This window comes from Miscanthus floridulus, chromosome 18, assembly GCF_019320115.1.
Source record: "Miscanthus floridulus cultivar M001 chromosome 18, ASM1932011v1, whole genome shotgun sequence".
In the NCBI taxonomy this organism is placed as follows: Eukaryota; Viridiplantae; Streptophyta; class Magnoliopsida; order Poales; family Poaceae; genus Miscanthus; species Miscanthus floridulus.
In genome coordinates, this window is record NC_089597.1 from 31,419,311 (window position 1) to 31,433,345 (window position 14,035).

The window sequence follows — 14,035 nt, forward strand, 5'->3', positions numbered from 1 at the left end:
AAGATTCCTAGAATACTAGTTCAAACAAGTTAGAACCTAGAATGAGTGAATGTTTGTTTTGAATTGCAAGAAAAGTAATCATGCCCAGCTTACTAGAGGAGCCCGCTCCTCGTGTTTCGAATTTCTTGTTTAAATAAGTAAACCATTTCATCTACAAATTGAGAGCAACGGTAATTTTGATGAGCCATGGTTCTGTGCTGGTGAATTAATTAATTATAAACTACATTCAGAATATATAGCGCTTCTGCAGTGTCATATCTTCAATGTAGGGCTTCGACTCCCCGGCTCCATCCCCTTTACATCTACTAGATAGAGGAGGATGGAACAGGAGCCATACAGACATCCAAGTGCTACACTTCAGCGGTTATTGCTACACTCTCGAGTCTCGACAGCTAGCTATATGCTTACATGATCCGTTCCAAGTTCAGAGCAGACTCTTCTGATCACCCTTGAGCTGCTGAAGAACATCAGCGTCCTCGAAAACCGGGAGCATGGCCAGCTGGATGAAATCAGTGACCTGAACTCCTACAGGCCTTTAGTTTTCCACAAGTAGAGCAATCAGACAACAGAATTCAGTTTCATCACACAACACCCTTTTATCAATCTGAATCAAGATTGCAGAGTATTCATAACTCAGATGCTCATTACCATGGGAAGCAGGCCTTCTCCGGCAGCGGCGTTCCAAGCCTGGGGCCTTCGTCGTACACTTCGCAGATCATCTCCCCCTTCTCATCTCTGTAGCACACCATCCCTCTCAACTGGTCCTCAAACACCTATACCAATTTGTAGAGAAAACAAATCAGGAACAATAGCCACTAGCACTCCAGCAGTCACATACACATGGCTCCTTGATCATGTACTTCTACTACTACACGTGTATGTGTCTACCTTCCTCTTCTTGTCAGGTTGATATGATTGGTGGGCCCTAATCATTACCTCACAAACATTGTCACCGTATATATAGCTTGTTCGTTTCGGGTGAAACGATCGTGGATTATTACACTGGCCGGTTTGGTGTGAGAGAAAAATAATATTCTAGCTTATAATCCACGATCATTTACGATCAAGCGAACAGGTTGATAGTTTGTTGATGATATTTCTTAATTGACCAGACACCAATGACCACTTGGCTACCTTATCTGGTGATGTGGAGGCCTCAGCAAACAATTGCTTACGGTCTATAAACTATTGCACCCTCTTTGCTTAGATCATTGCCCGTTGATAAATGAGCACCAATGGTTACAAACAGATGTTGAGATATGTCAGGCATGATTCGCATGAAGTGTTATTTAACGAAATTAGCTATGAGGCCATAAAGTTCTGGGTTTTCTCCATTAATACATTGATATAAAAAAGTAGTTTACCTTCGACTTTGTGTATGATACTATACTCTCCCTGATTCAAAATATAGGCTTTTTTGTCATAAGTTAAATTTAAAACTTTGTTCAAATTTATAGAAAAATTACACATCTATAACTTTAAGAATCTGTTTTGGTTTAGCTGTGAGCTGTGAAAAAGTTGTTGTGTGAAAAAGTTATAAGCTGTTTGGTTGAAGCAACTAAAACCTACCCTCTCCCTCTTTGTCTTACATGAAACAGCTACAAAACGTCTCTCTATTTCTGCCCATTTGCAAAAGCTCAAAGCTGAAAGCCAAAAGCAGGATCAAGGTGCTGCAAAAATTATAGAGTAAAATGCACCGGAGGTTTATTAATTTTCGTTGGGGTGTCATCTAGATCCATCAACTTTAAAACTACATTTTTAGGTTTATAAATTTTTAAAATAGTTCACTGCAGATCCGTGTCATTTATTTAACCTTAAATTTAATGTATATTTACATAAACTCCTATCTTTCTTTATCTTCTGACGAAGTGAGTTTCCGAGGGGAGACGGGAGAGATCGATGCAGGTCTCGGCGGCGGCACTGCTGCAGCTGCTGCATGCGGCAGCCGCGGGCAACGGCAGCTGCGCGCGGAGCTGCGGGGGCTTGACGGTGCAGTACCCGTTCGGCTTCTCCCCCGGCTGCGAGATACCGCTCGGGTGCGACGACCAGGCGAACAGCACCGCGTGGGTCGGCGGCGCGCGCGAGCTCGGCCTGCTGGTGCACAACGTCACGGCGCGCGCCGTCGTCCTCTCCCTGCCCCAGGACTGCTCCCGCGGACTCAACGCTTCCATCCAGGAGCTCTTCTCGAAGAGCTACGCGCCTGGCTCGCAGAACGCGCTCGTCATGAGCGCGTGCAGCCCCGCCTCGCCGTCGCATACCAGCAACTGCAGCGACGGCGACAGGTACCTCGACAGGTCGTCCCAGTGCAACACCACCGAGCCCATCCGCTGCGTCCTGCCACCAGTAGTCCCACCACCGATCAGCAGCGGTAGCGACCAACGTTTCTTCAACAGAACCGAGATGCAAACGCTCGCCGCAGAATGCACCGGGCTCGTGTGTGGGCGGCGAGCTACTGGGACGCGCCGGCGCCGGCGCCGGGGCTGCTGCTGGGCGTGATGGAACTGGAGTGGTGGGTGGTGGGCGAGACGTGCCGCTGCTCGCGCCACGCCACCTGCACCCTGGTCACTACGCCGATCGCTGGGCAACGGGCGTTCCGGTGCGAGTGCCCCGAGGGGTACGACGGCGACGGCTTCGCCGACGGCACCGGTTGCCGGAGAGGTCAGTGACGTCATTTGATTAATGCTTATTATTTTCTCGGCTCCGAGTATCGTTGGTTGAATTGGTCAGTCAAATTGTGCGAGCTAGCGAATTTGTTAGAATGGTTGACTCCGCTCTTGCATCCAGCTCGCGCCACCAGAATGGCTTGGACCATGGGCTCCGCTATCAACTGGCCGTAATCATATCGACGTCTGAGCAAGCCACGTACCAATACATTCGTAATGTATCAACCTCTTTAGATTACTTGGCTAACAAGTAGCTAAAAAATAGTCCTAATCTATTCAAATATGTAAATTAGTAGTCGGACTAAACTTTAGTCTAGCGCCGAAATAACAACTAGTCCTTCAGTTGGCAAATAATCCACCTAAATATTTTTACGTCATGACAACCGAACACGTCGATCCTGCGTAGCGAGGTCCGGCAGCATCAGCAGCCCGGGTCGCAGCACAGCCAGCGAGTGCGGGACGTAGCCGAACGTCGAGAACCCCGTGGTCACCAACCTGTCGCGAGCTGGCCGCGATGCTGCTTCTGAAGGGCGACGACGGGCGGGCGCGGTACACGGCGGCGGACGCGCTGGCGTTCGTGGCGGGTGGGGCGGCGGCGAAAGGCTTCGGAGCAGGTGGGCCGCGCTGTTCCTGCGCGCGGGAGCTCGGTGTAGCTGCGCTGTCGGGAGAGAGCGAGGCCGGCCGGCGTCCTCCTCGCGCGACCGGCCACCGCTGTCTGTCTCGTGTCTCGTACGAGCACCCATGCAGTGGCCACCCATGCCACGGTGCCGAGAACCCATGCAGCGCGCGCGTGCGACACTTGGACGGGAGCGTACACGTCACCAGGGGGCCATCCCATCACCCACCGGGCACCGTTGTCTGTCTCGTGTCTCGTCACGGGCTTTGCTTTGCTTCGCTGCTGGTGCGGAACGTGCGTGCGGGCGTGCCCCGTGCCCCGCTGCGCTTTCTTCGCGTCGGCGTGTGGCGGTGTGTGGCCAGTGGCCACCCGCCTGCTGCAGCGCGTGATCCTCTGCTCCGTCATTGAGTTCACCGGCCATCGCCCATCGCGCTCGCGTGGCCGCACCGGGCCGATCGGTCACGTGGAGCCGGCGTGGGCGTGTGACGCCGACGGGCTGCAGCCGAACCCAACTGAACTGGTGCTGGCCTGGCCCCGTTCCTGGCTCGTGCCGTCGTGCTCGTGCACGCCTCCCTCGGATGGAGCCCGCACACGCCGCCGTGGTGCCGGTGAGCCACTGAGCCTTGCGGCGTGGGCTCACGTGGGCGGGCGGGCACAGCACAGGGCAGCCACAGCCAGCCACACTGCCCCACTGCGACGGACGCTGGCCCTGGCTGGTCTCCCTCTGCGGGGCCGGCCTGCGGCGGCGCCGCGTGGCGTGCTACGTGTGAGGCACCGGGTGGGGCGACCTGGAGTCGCCGCTCATGCATGCTGACACTCCGCGCTGCATGGGTTCACTGCATGTCCATGCAATGGCTGTTGTACGTGCGCAAAGACCGAGGCTGAAGCCGACGTGCATGCATGCGTTGAGCAGGAAGGGTCTAAGCGCATAGAAGATAAAGAAAGGTAGGGGGTTTTCTGTAAATATACTTTGAATTTAAGGTTAAATAAATGGCATGGATCTGTAGTGAATCATTTTAAAAGTTCATGGACAAAAAAATACAGTTTCAAAGTTGATGGACCTAGATGACACCCCAACGAAAGTTAATGGACCTCCGGTGCATTTCACTCAAAATTATACTACATAAAGGCAGTTGCTTCTGAAAAGCAGCTTCAAGATCCACCCGTTTGGTTGGCTTTCTGCTTTTTCACAGCAAAAACACTTTCCACAAGTTGAACCAAACACAACCTAAATTAGTTTTATTAGCTCGAAGTTTTTGTATGTATTTGTTTATTATAGATGCTAATATATTGTTTTATAGTCAAAGTTAGAAAAAAGTTTGACGTACGACATAAAACTCATAAATCGATCTACACTTTAGAATAGACAGAGTAGCTTCCTGTTGGTTCGGAGGTACTTCATTTTAATAGCAAATAGTTCTAACGATTAGGATAGAAATAAATGACACTTTGAATGTGACCAGTTCGCTTCTCTTACTCTTCTTCCTCAATGTTGTCCACAAAAAAATGATTCTCCCACATAATGTACAAGCACGAGCGATTGGGGATAAGCTTCATGGTGGTTATGGAAACAACACCGATCCCTGGCTTTCAAGGACCCTAAATCAGTAGTGAATCTAGAAACATATGCTCTGAGGGGCGGTCATCCTCTTATTATCTACATTTAGTCCCTCCTAAGTTTTAGTGACTACAAACTTGTAGGAGGGGCTTGAGCTTCAACCGACTTTGTGCTAGACACACCCCTACCTAAATGGCTGCCAAACCTAGAGGCAGATGATGCCCTATAAGACACAAATTGATAGTCAATCTTGAAGAACCATATTTTCATTTTACATAGTTCAGCAAGGAACTTGGTTGCTTATCTTACTATTATTACTTTTTTTAACCTATTGAAAAAAGAGTAAATCCTATAAATTTTGGCAACAAAAACATTTAACCATCAACTCAATAGACTATAATCATCATTAACAATAATAGCTATTTCATCTATGTGTTTTCTAAAAAATACGTTTATGTACCATTTTGAAAAATAGTCAGTAACCCTAAAAAATTACATTCAAAGTACCCTTCCCTGCCATTATGAAAAATAACCCTATAAATCTTCATCTAAATTATGCAAGTATGTTGTGATTAGGAAAGAAATTAATCTAGTGTAGCCTCCTAAATTTGTTTTTAAATTAGTCATCTCTACCATTATTAAAAATGGCTCCCTAAAACTGCATCTAAATTAGCCAACTTTGTCGGTACAAAAATAATCTCAAATTACCACTTCTAGTGTTGTCGATGTATATCGAAAAAAACTAACATCTTGTATACATGCATCATGTGTGTCACCTGCATGCCACATATGTATACATGCTAGAAGCGATTAGCATGTCAAAATGTTAAATACATAGCTTAAGCTAAGGTTTCTAGGACACAAACACTAATAGAGATGTTGTACAAAGGATTGTAATTAGTTGATGGGCCCTTTTTTTACAAAACTGGCAGAAGTTCACGCCCATTTTCATTGCATAGAGAAGAAGAGATTACAGATAGTTGCCCTCGAGACAACATGGAGGAGCAAAACTGGGAAAACCAAGTGGGAAAACCTGTATAGATATAAGTAAAACATCAAGGTGCAGGAATTAAAGCCTCCAAGAAGCGTGCTCCAGTAACAGCTCAGGTTCTAGCTTTCTCTATAGCTTTGGTCACAACCAACAATACTGACAACTCCAGCAACAGCACTGATGGAGTGATGGACTAGTAATGAGAGAAAATATGCAACCACTCCTGAAGATTTGGGGCAGGCCTTTATCATGGTGGCTACTCATCTTCAGTTATTGGATGCTAGAGGATAAAAGTAGCCGTCAGCCGTGACACCGCCACAGGAAACAATATCATTCTTTCAGGCTCTTGACAGGACATGTTGGTTGACGTGTCATGTCAGATTTAGTTTGGCGTCTTAACCATCTGACGGAATAGCCACAGAACCCGGTAGAAGACTACTTGTTTCAGTCTCTGCCTTAACCACCATTCAGATTCACTGCAGTCCTCAGTTGTAGATTGTGAGGTTTGTTGTCATTGCAGGTTCTTCAACACTGCACCAAACCGAAACGCCATCATTTTCCGATGAGAGATTTCTGTAAAACAAAAGCAGTCCCCTGTCAACGCTTTACAGCACATCCTTTGAAACTAACGGCAGATGGCTACAGCTCACAAGCTGACAGCCGGGCAAGAGCTATAGTCGACAAGAAACACCCTACCAAGTAGCATCACAGGATCACTTTGGATATGTCTGATCATAGATCCCATATAGCAGAACGCCAGAACCAGTAGATTTTACTCTTTTTTTCTATGCACAAAAAGGAAATCAGATAGATCATCCAGATACAGTTCAAGTTACTGAAACGCAACTATCGCTGAGCAACCAACCTGATGCAATACGGCAAAAAAGAAAAGAGAAGGCAAAAAGAAAAAGGCAAAATCAACTGATGCGCAATAGGTACAAAAAAAACTGATTCTGGGAGGCAAATTAGTAGACGAGGCCATGAACTCTGGTCAGACTAACTTCCTATCCTATACTTCTACGGGTTTTGCTGCATTCTTCAGCCGTCTGAGTTCTGTCTTCTGCAGTTGTTTTCCTCATGCTCATGGGTGCAGCATGTCTTTATTTTGCCGTTCAGGAGGGATTGCAGCAGCGGACACACCTTTCTGGATGGATATGGCGGAAGCAAGGGCAACTGGCATCAAGCAGAGCCCCTTGTTCTGAAGGTACTGCATTGCACTGGTGATGCTGGTTTCCATTAGCTTCACAACCTCTTCCTCAAAGACGAAGCTGTCTTCCGGGTCTAGTGCATCCAGTAATCCTTGTGCGTTGGTTGTAGCCGACAGAGGTTGACCGTGGTAACCCTACATGAATCATGACAGTGCATGGATAAGTAGATTGAAGTGAATTACTGGTATATCAATGTTAAAGCAGGAGGCAAATCTGTATCAAATGCAACTACAGTGCATGTGGAATTAAAGGACTGCTATTAGCAAAAAAGAAAAGGACTGCTGTTATAAGCTATTATGTCATGTCATAGCTCAAAAGGACTGAAGTGTATATCACCAATTCTAAAACAACAATACTTTTTTCAAGGATTCCTGGAAGTTGAAAATTAGAAGGTTTGGCACCTCAGTCTGAGATTCTGTGAGAAGGGGAAGGACTGCTCCTGGAGCACCTAGCCTACTCATGCTCAAGACCTGAATGAAACCAGGTAAAAGGGAAGAGTGTTAATCACCTTTCACGTAACCAGAAAAATTACTTGTGCTTGTTTCAAAAACTGTTCACAGCCATACCTTGACCTGAAGCTGAAGAAATTTCACATAGTCAATGATTTCATCCAGCATGGATGCCTTGTCTGCCTGCTTGCAACAAAAGATTTGTCACTCCATCTTATTCAAGAGAATTAAACAAAATGAACATCTTTAAAGAAAGGTAAAACTGCTGTCTTCCTTGGCATGGTATTTTAGCTACACTAAACAAGCTCTGCATCAACAGGAACTGGGAGTTTGGATAACTGGATGGGTGCTATTTCGTTGGAATGTAGCATTTAGTTCAATTTTCAACTAGATCCAAAACTTTCCAGTGAAATACATCCAATCCAAACAAACATTAAACCTGTCTTTATAGCTTCATCACAGTACAACTGGACCAATGGCTAAAAAGGTAACGACTATTGTTGGCCCAAACAAATTCAACATTCACTCCAATGTATTTGTAGACTTGAAGACTTGAAATTGTGAACCCCAAAGAAGTACCTTAAATTTAATAAATGATCCATTCTATTGTGTCACTTGCAGATTTCAAGCCACAACTAAGAAACACATGTTCCCATTACATATATAAGTAGCAAAGTTTTGATAATTAGCTCGATGACCAATTTTAGTAACTGCAGTTGCAGTTTATGAAAATGCACCAGACAAGTTAAACACCCAAAGAAATGTACCTTATTGGAATTCGGGACAAGACCTTGCAGACTTTTCATCCTATCTGAAATTTTTTCTCTGCGAAGCTGCAACATATAGGAAATTGTACTTAAACTTATGCTACACAAAGCAGCAAAACAAATAATTCAAAAATATTATATGTAACTCATCAGTTTGCACTGAAGTGGACTGATCACATAAATAGAAACTCACCCGTTCAGCAATACTATGAGGATCAGTTGCCTGTCCACGACGAGCCCTTACTCGTGGCTTCACGCCAACACCATTTCCAGCTGAATTTGGTTGGGTTTGTACATCAGAAGGATGGCTAACAGGACCCTCACTTTTGTTTTCATTGATCCATGAAGGAATCTAAACATTTGAAATAACAACCCCATGTCAGGTACAATCTTGAAAGACAGCATAAAAGGAACACAGTGACTGAGCAGAAATGTATTCTTTTAAGAGAAAACATAAAAACCTTTTGAGGGATCAGTGCTCCTTGAGTTGCAGCAACTGACATTTGATTACGTGCAGTGAAAGCAGGGATAGGAACGTTGCACATTGCATTTTGCTCCTGCAGTATGGAAGTTGAGTTACTGGTACAGTTCAAATTAACAGTAAGATGCAGTTCAGATATTCTCTTCAATAGCATTGTTTATATAAATAACCTGCTTCTGAGTCTTGAAACCACTAGAAGCTAGGTTTGCTTCCTGGACACTAGCAAACGAGGGGAGCCTACCACTGATAAATTCTTTGCTATCCTGTATTACAAAAGGAACCCAAAATTAATTTAACTGAATGAAATAAATGCATAGCAGCTGTCTATGTAGTTTTTTTTTTCTTTTTGGAAGAAGAAGCAGCTATCTCTGTAATGAGAGTTACATGAAGTGATGCCAAGGTAGCACTGTCAAACACTGAGATATTCCCATTTGGATGGCTTGTTTTGTTCAAAACAGAATCACTTTGTGCCCCTTGAAAACTGAAAGCTTCTAGATTCACTGGTTCCATGAATGAAGAAGCATTTTGAAATGCGGAACACAAAGTTGGGGCTGAAGAAACAGCATTTACATCAGCAAGAAAAGCAGAAACTTCACTTCCATTACTATCAATTGAACTAGATAAGGCATGAGGCAGTTCTGAAAGTCCAGTAGTATTCAACTGCGGATGAAAGACCCCAGGTGTTGAATTGTGCTGAAGCACTCCTGGGGCCACTAAATTACTGTGCAGATTGTTGTTATTCTGCAGTCGTTGAAGCTCCAGAAGATTTTCACAAAGCTTATCCCTAGATAGAGTATCACCAGGTAACAGATCAGTCTGGCCAGCACCAGCATAGGTCAACTGTTCATTTGGAAGCATAGTGGAATCCTGTTCATGCACACTGAATTTTATATTGTGATCTGATCTAGCTGTCATGAAATAGCTTGAAGGTGGCATGCTTCCTTCTCCTCCATATGATTCCACTGAACCATCAGCCAAACTGTAGCTCTCAGAAGCAGAATTGACAGGCCATGATGAGAAGTAGGAACCAGCTGAGAAGTCCATGTTAACCACAAGAAATGGTACTGGCAATCTCTGCCCAAAATGTTCTTTAAAAGATGGCTTCTACAGACTGAAAATATGCCCGGTTGACAATATGGTGATGCCTGCATTCAAAACAGAAAATCAGTTAGTCATTAAAGAGAATGGTAGATGTCCAGAATGCTTCCTTTTATACAAAGGCAGGACATAATGATGCTAAAAGAACAGCTGTCAATTCTTCATAGATGGCATGTATGGGCCAATAATGCAAAAGTATATAATCAAATGATCCTTGCGAGCATAAAGATCTTGAAGAAATATATTTTTGGAACACACGTTAATCACTTGAATAAGCAACATTAAAATATGCCCAACTAATTTGAACTCTCCCATGTTTACTGCATACGGTTGACAGGTGACCCTCAGGCCCTCAGCACACATCACTGTCATGTTCATGGCAGTTAAGCATAGAAATCTTCTACGGATGGGGTCATGGGGGATTGAATTTTTCAATAGTCTGGATTTTTCCTGAGAAAATGAAAGTTGGATTTGGCTTTCTTAAAAGCCGAGGTAATCTCCTTTCAAAAAATGAAAGTTGGGATGGGCAATAGAATCAAGCACATACTCCATTACTCACCAGTGGCAGAACTATTAGAAAAGAGGTGTACAACTACTGATAGCAACCAAATATAAACAGCTTTAGACACACACAGGCTTCCATCCTCATTCTGTATTTTATAAACAAATACACGACAAGTAAAAGCGTAATTGAAGGTCTTTCTAAAAAAAGTGTAATTGAAGTTTCTGCAGTCATGTTAAATAATTATTTTTTTGTCACATTGCCAGGTGAACACAACTTCCCTTCTTTACTCTACAGCCATTCGACCTAATTTTCTTAGAACAAAACAGCAACTGATTCAGATATTCCAGTTAAGAAACGGTAAATGAACACTATCATCCATTTTGACGGCAGAATACATACGACCCTATAGTTAAACCCACTGAATATTTTTCCTCTCAACAATGCTACCATCAATTGCTCCCGTACTCATACGTCATACCAGTTCAGTTCTCGCCTAATCAGTAGTCAGAAACGCTGAACTGATACAATAATTGTAAAAACGCCAGCCATCATGATCTCTGACACTACAGGAGCACTTAAAAGCCCCTGAATGTCCACCATACGACTCATAACTAGAGGTCATTAACAACCGACTGCATTTATGCCTTCTGGCTAGTGCGAAGCAGATATTGTCAGCCAGAAAAAAACAGAGATATACAAACAAATAGCCTGATCGTTTCGTCGTAAACGATCGTGGATTATTTAACTGCTGGCTGGTTTGGTGTGAGAGAAAAATACTGTTCTAGCTTATAATCCACGATCGTATACGAGTAAGCGAACATGCTGAAAAGCAGCTGATCAGCGTGTTCGTTTCATCGTAAACGGTCGTGGATTATTTACCGCTGGCTGGTTTGGTGTGAGAGAAAAATACTCTTCCAGCTTATAATCCACGATCATATGTCAGCATGCGAACAGGCTGATATCACGCGCTCTACAACTAAATTGCCATTCCTCTCATTTCTCTATCGCAAAATTCATTACACAACATCCATCTTTCCCCTTTTCTTTTTCTCCCTCGAGATTGAGCTGATACAAATTCAGGCAGACAAGAACAGCTGTGAACAAATTTTCACCAACCGTATCCATCTACGAAATTGGCGGAACAAGAACAAATAAAAGAAACCACGATCGAAACATTACGCCTGCATCAACCAATCAATCCCACGCGATCGTCTATCTCCATCTGGACCATCCCTGGCATTGTTCTTGCCCCTTTGCGAATCGCGACACGACAAATAAACCCCACCAAGAAACGCCAATCACGAGGCACGGGCGACCAAAACCACATCAAGAACAAAGCCAGGGCCTAAGGCAACAAGTACAGAAAGCACAGTAGCAGGGTGATACACATGCAGTGAATCGCTCTCGAAAGATCACGACTATACTGAAAGCTGACCCCGTTGAAGGGGGGAGGACCGGACTGGACACTTACCAGTGAGACGAGCGCAGCAGTGAAGCTTCCGTTGCCAGGACTGGAGGAGGAGCAGGGGAGAGAGCCTACACGAGCGCGCGCGCGTGTGTGTCTGTGGAGGTGACTGAGGTGAGACCCTGAGAAGTGGAGAGGAGAGGAGAGGAGAGGAGGCGGCGGTTTGGGCGGAGAAGAAAAAGGAGTGGCCTTTGCGGTCTTGCTTGCCGGTGCCGAAGACTGGAAAGACGCGTTGGACTGCTGAATTTCTGATGCTCGCTCAGCGCTAGCAGGAAAGAGAGACAGCAGTTGGTGCCGCTGGCCGCTGCCCTCTCTTTTTGTTCAGTAGCACCCCCTCTTTTTGTTTATTTCTGCACGCATCCTTTGTCCTTTTTATGCCTTCTGGGCTGGAAATGGGATGACCACCGGTTGGATGGATCGAGTGAAACAAAAACATTTGGGATCCATGCAACCTTTTTTTCCCCCGTTGTGTCGTGTCGACGCCGATTCCTTGTAGAGGAATATCGTGTTGTTGTGGTAAATATCATGCAATTATGGTAAACTTGTTTGGAACTGTTAGTTGAAGCACGTTTTATAAAGTGGCTTGAGCAGAGCATGTACTTTTGTGTATATAAGTAGTATTTATGTGTTTCTTTTGCTGAGATGGTCATTGCTTTTGTGGAGACCAGCTCATACTACACGTTAGATTATGTCGCCACACTAATTTGGTTTTTTTTTAATGTATGACAAGACATGTGTATTTGTACAGCAGTATTTGTAAAAGATGTGTCACGTTATATGCAAGCTAGCAACTCGTAGCGGTATACAAGTTTTATGTGAAAGAAGACACGGTGGTTCCGTTCGGCCGACAGAATTTTCGCTGAAACTGGCTGAAAAACACCGTTCTAGCTGAATTGTTGTAAGAGAAAACACTGTTCCAGCTGAAAAAAGAAGTCGAACAAGTTGGATATGGGGTAAGCCGAACGGGGCGATAGCAGTCTTGTCCTATTGTGATCATATAAGCTAGAACGCTTTGTTGTGTGGCTATATCGTAGAGGAGGGTCAGTGAGACGTATGTAAATGAGACAGTGGGTAGATAGCTCTGAACTGGTCCTGTTCGTTTATGTTATAATCCGTTCTTTTCAGCTTATTTTTTCAGCCAGAACATTGTTTTCTTTCATAACAAATCAGCAGCAGAACAGTGTTTCGGCTTGTTTTTCCAGCGAAGCGAACGGCGCCAATATTGCTAGTTATTTTACTAGACACCTTTGAAGGATATTTTTCTCTCACCACAAGAACATATAGGCTCTAGTCCTATTACTCAAATTCGTCACTTTTTATTCCAAAAACCTAACGAAAATAAGTGTTTTGCTTCTTGTCTTGTCATAACCTATTACTAGCATAAAAACTTTTTAACTATTACTACAAATTTCGTGACTACTACTGCCTCTTCGGCTTATCAATCTAGTAAGCACGTATATTTGTTTTGGGTAAATCTAGCAAACATATATAGAAAAATCCAGTCTCGGTAATATTTCCAGAAATGTTTTTTTTTTCCAGAATGAAGAGAAAGGTTGATTGGAACTGAAGTGGTCCACGCATCTCTTCTTCGTTTTTTCATCTTTCACATCATACATTTTTCTCATCCTTTGCGATCGTTTGCTTTTACCATCTCTGTGCAAACACCGACCGACTCCACAAACAAACAGATTGATGTGTACTCCCGGTCCGAAACCGAGAGAGGGGACAGAGGGCTGGACCTGGAATAAAGCCGGAGACCGAGGGCCGGAACGCGGCGTCGTTAATCAGTCCTCGGTTTGCTACGAGTGCTAAGCTACCAGAAAACAGCAGACAAGAGCCTCGCGCCAGACGTCCCATCATCGTCAATCCCTAATCTAATCCCCTCCTCCTGGTATGCAGTCTTTTTTCGTTAATTAATTGATATAAAGAATTAGCACGAGTCGGTGAGTTAATTAGGCCTGCCGTGGCCCTCGTCCCCGCACGTCACGTGTAGGAGCTGGCTGAAAAAACGGCGGCGTTCGTGTGTAACTGACTCCGCGCCTGCTGCGCGCTTTTGACTTGGCTCGGCTGGCGGATTACTGGACTAGTTTAGCCCCGAGGGGCGGGTCATGCGGCAGGAGCGGATGGTTCGTTGGGTGATTGATTCAGGTGGTTCCGGTCAGCTAATCACGCGGGAATTGCGATCGCATGCAGCGCTTGCAAGCAAAGCATCACCTAGCCTAGCCTCCACCCAA

The 14,035-nt window shown here is 44.8% G+C and overlaps 2 protein-coding genes across 2 annotated transcripts; one reads left to right on the forward strand and one right to left on the reverse strand.

The window, feature by feature from the left end:
• The first annotated feature begins 1,899 nt into the window (after positions 1-1,899).
• LOC136523607 (wall-associated receptor kinase-like 14) lies at positions 1,900-2,666 on the forward strand. The gene is made up of 2 exons (XM_066517231.1): positions 1,900-2,282; positions 2,420-2,666. The coding sequence occupies exons 1-2, from the start codon at positions 1,900-1,902 to the stop codon at positions 2,664-2,666; spliced, it is 630 nt and encodes a 209-aa protein (XP_066373328.1).
• A 3,091-nt stretch (positions 2,667-5,757) lies between these two features.
• LOC136521020 (transcription factor LRL1-like) lies at positions 5,758-12,028 on the reverse strand. The gene is made up of 9 exons (XM_066514741.1): positions 11,808-12,028; positions 9,118-9,878; positions 8,904-8,996; positions 8,714-8,809; positions 8,446-8,604; positions 8,253-8,318; positions 7,603-7,668; positions 7,438-7,506; positions 5,758-7,170 (listed from the first exon to the last, which is right to left on the reverse strand). The coding sequence occupies exons 2-9, from the start codon at positions 9,775-9,777 to the stop codon at positions 6,910-6,912; spliced, it is 1,470 nt and encodes a 489-aa protein (XP_066370838.1). The 5' UTR covers positions 9,778-9,878; positions 11,808-12,028; the 3' UTR covers positions 5,758-6,909.
• Between the last annotated feature and the right edge of the window lie 2,007 nt (positions 12,029-14,035).

Bases quoted from the DNA above. Each gene is read 5' to 3' on its own strand.
- LOC136523607 (XM_066517231.1), top strand. From the start codon at position 1,900: ATGCAGGTCTCGGCGGCGGCACTGCTGCAGCTGCTGCATGCGGCAGCC. The intron at 2,283-2,419 runs GTACCTCGACAG...CGCTCGCCGCAG, and splicing joins AACTGCAGCGACGGCGACAG to AATGCACCGGGCTCGTGTGT.
- LOC136521020 (XM_066514741.1), bottom strand. From the start codon at position 9,777: ATGGACTTCTCAGCTGGTTCCTACTTCTCATCATGGCCTGTCAATTCT. The intron at 7,507-7,602 runs GTATGGCTGTGA...GGTTTCATTCAG, and splicing joins TTCTTCAGCTTCAGGTCAAG to GTCTTGAGCATGAGTAGGCT. The intron at 7,171-7,437 runs GTGCCAAACCTT...TGATTCATGTAG, and splicing joins TCACAGAATCTCAGACTGAG to GGTTACCACGGTCAACCTCT.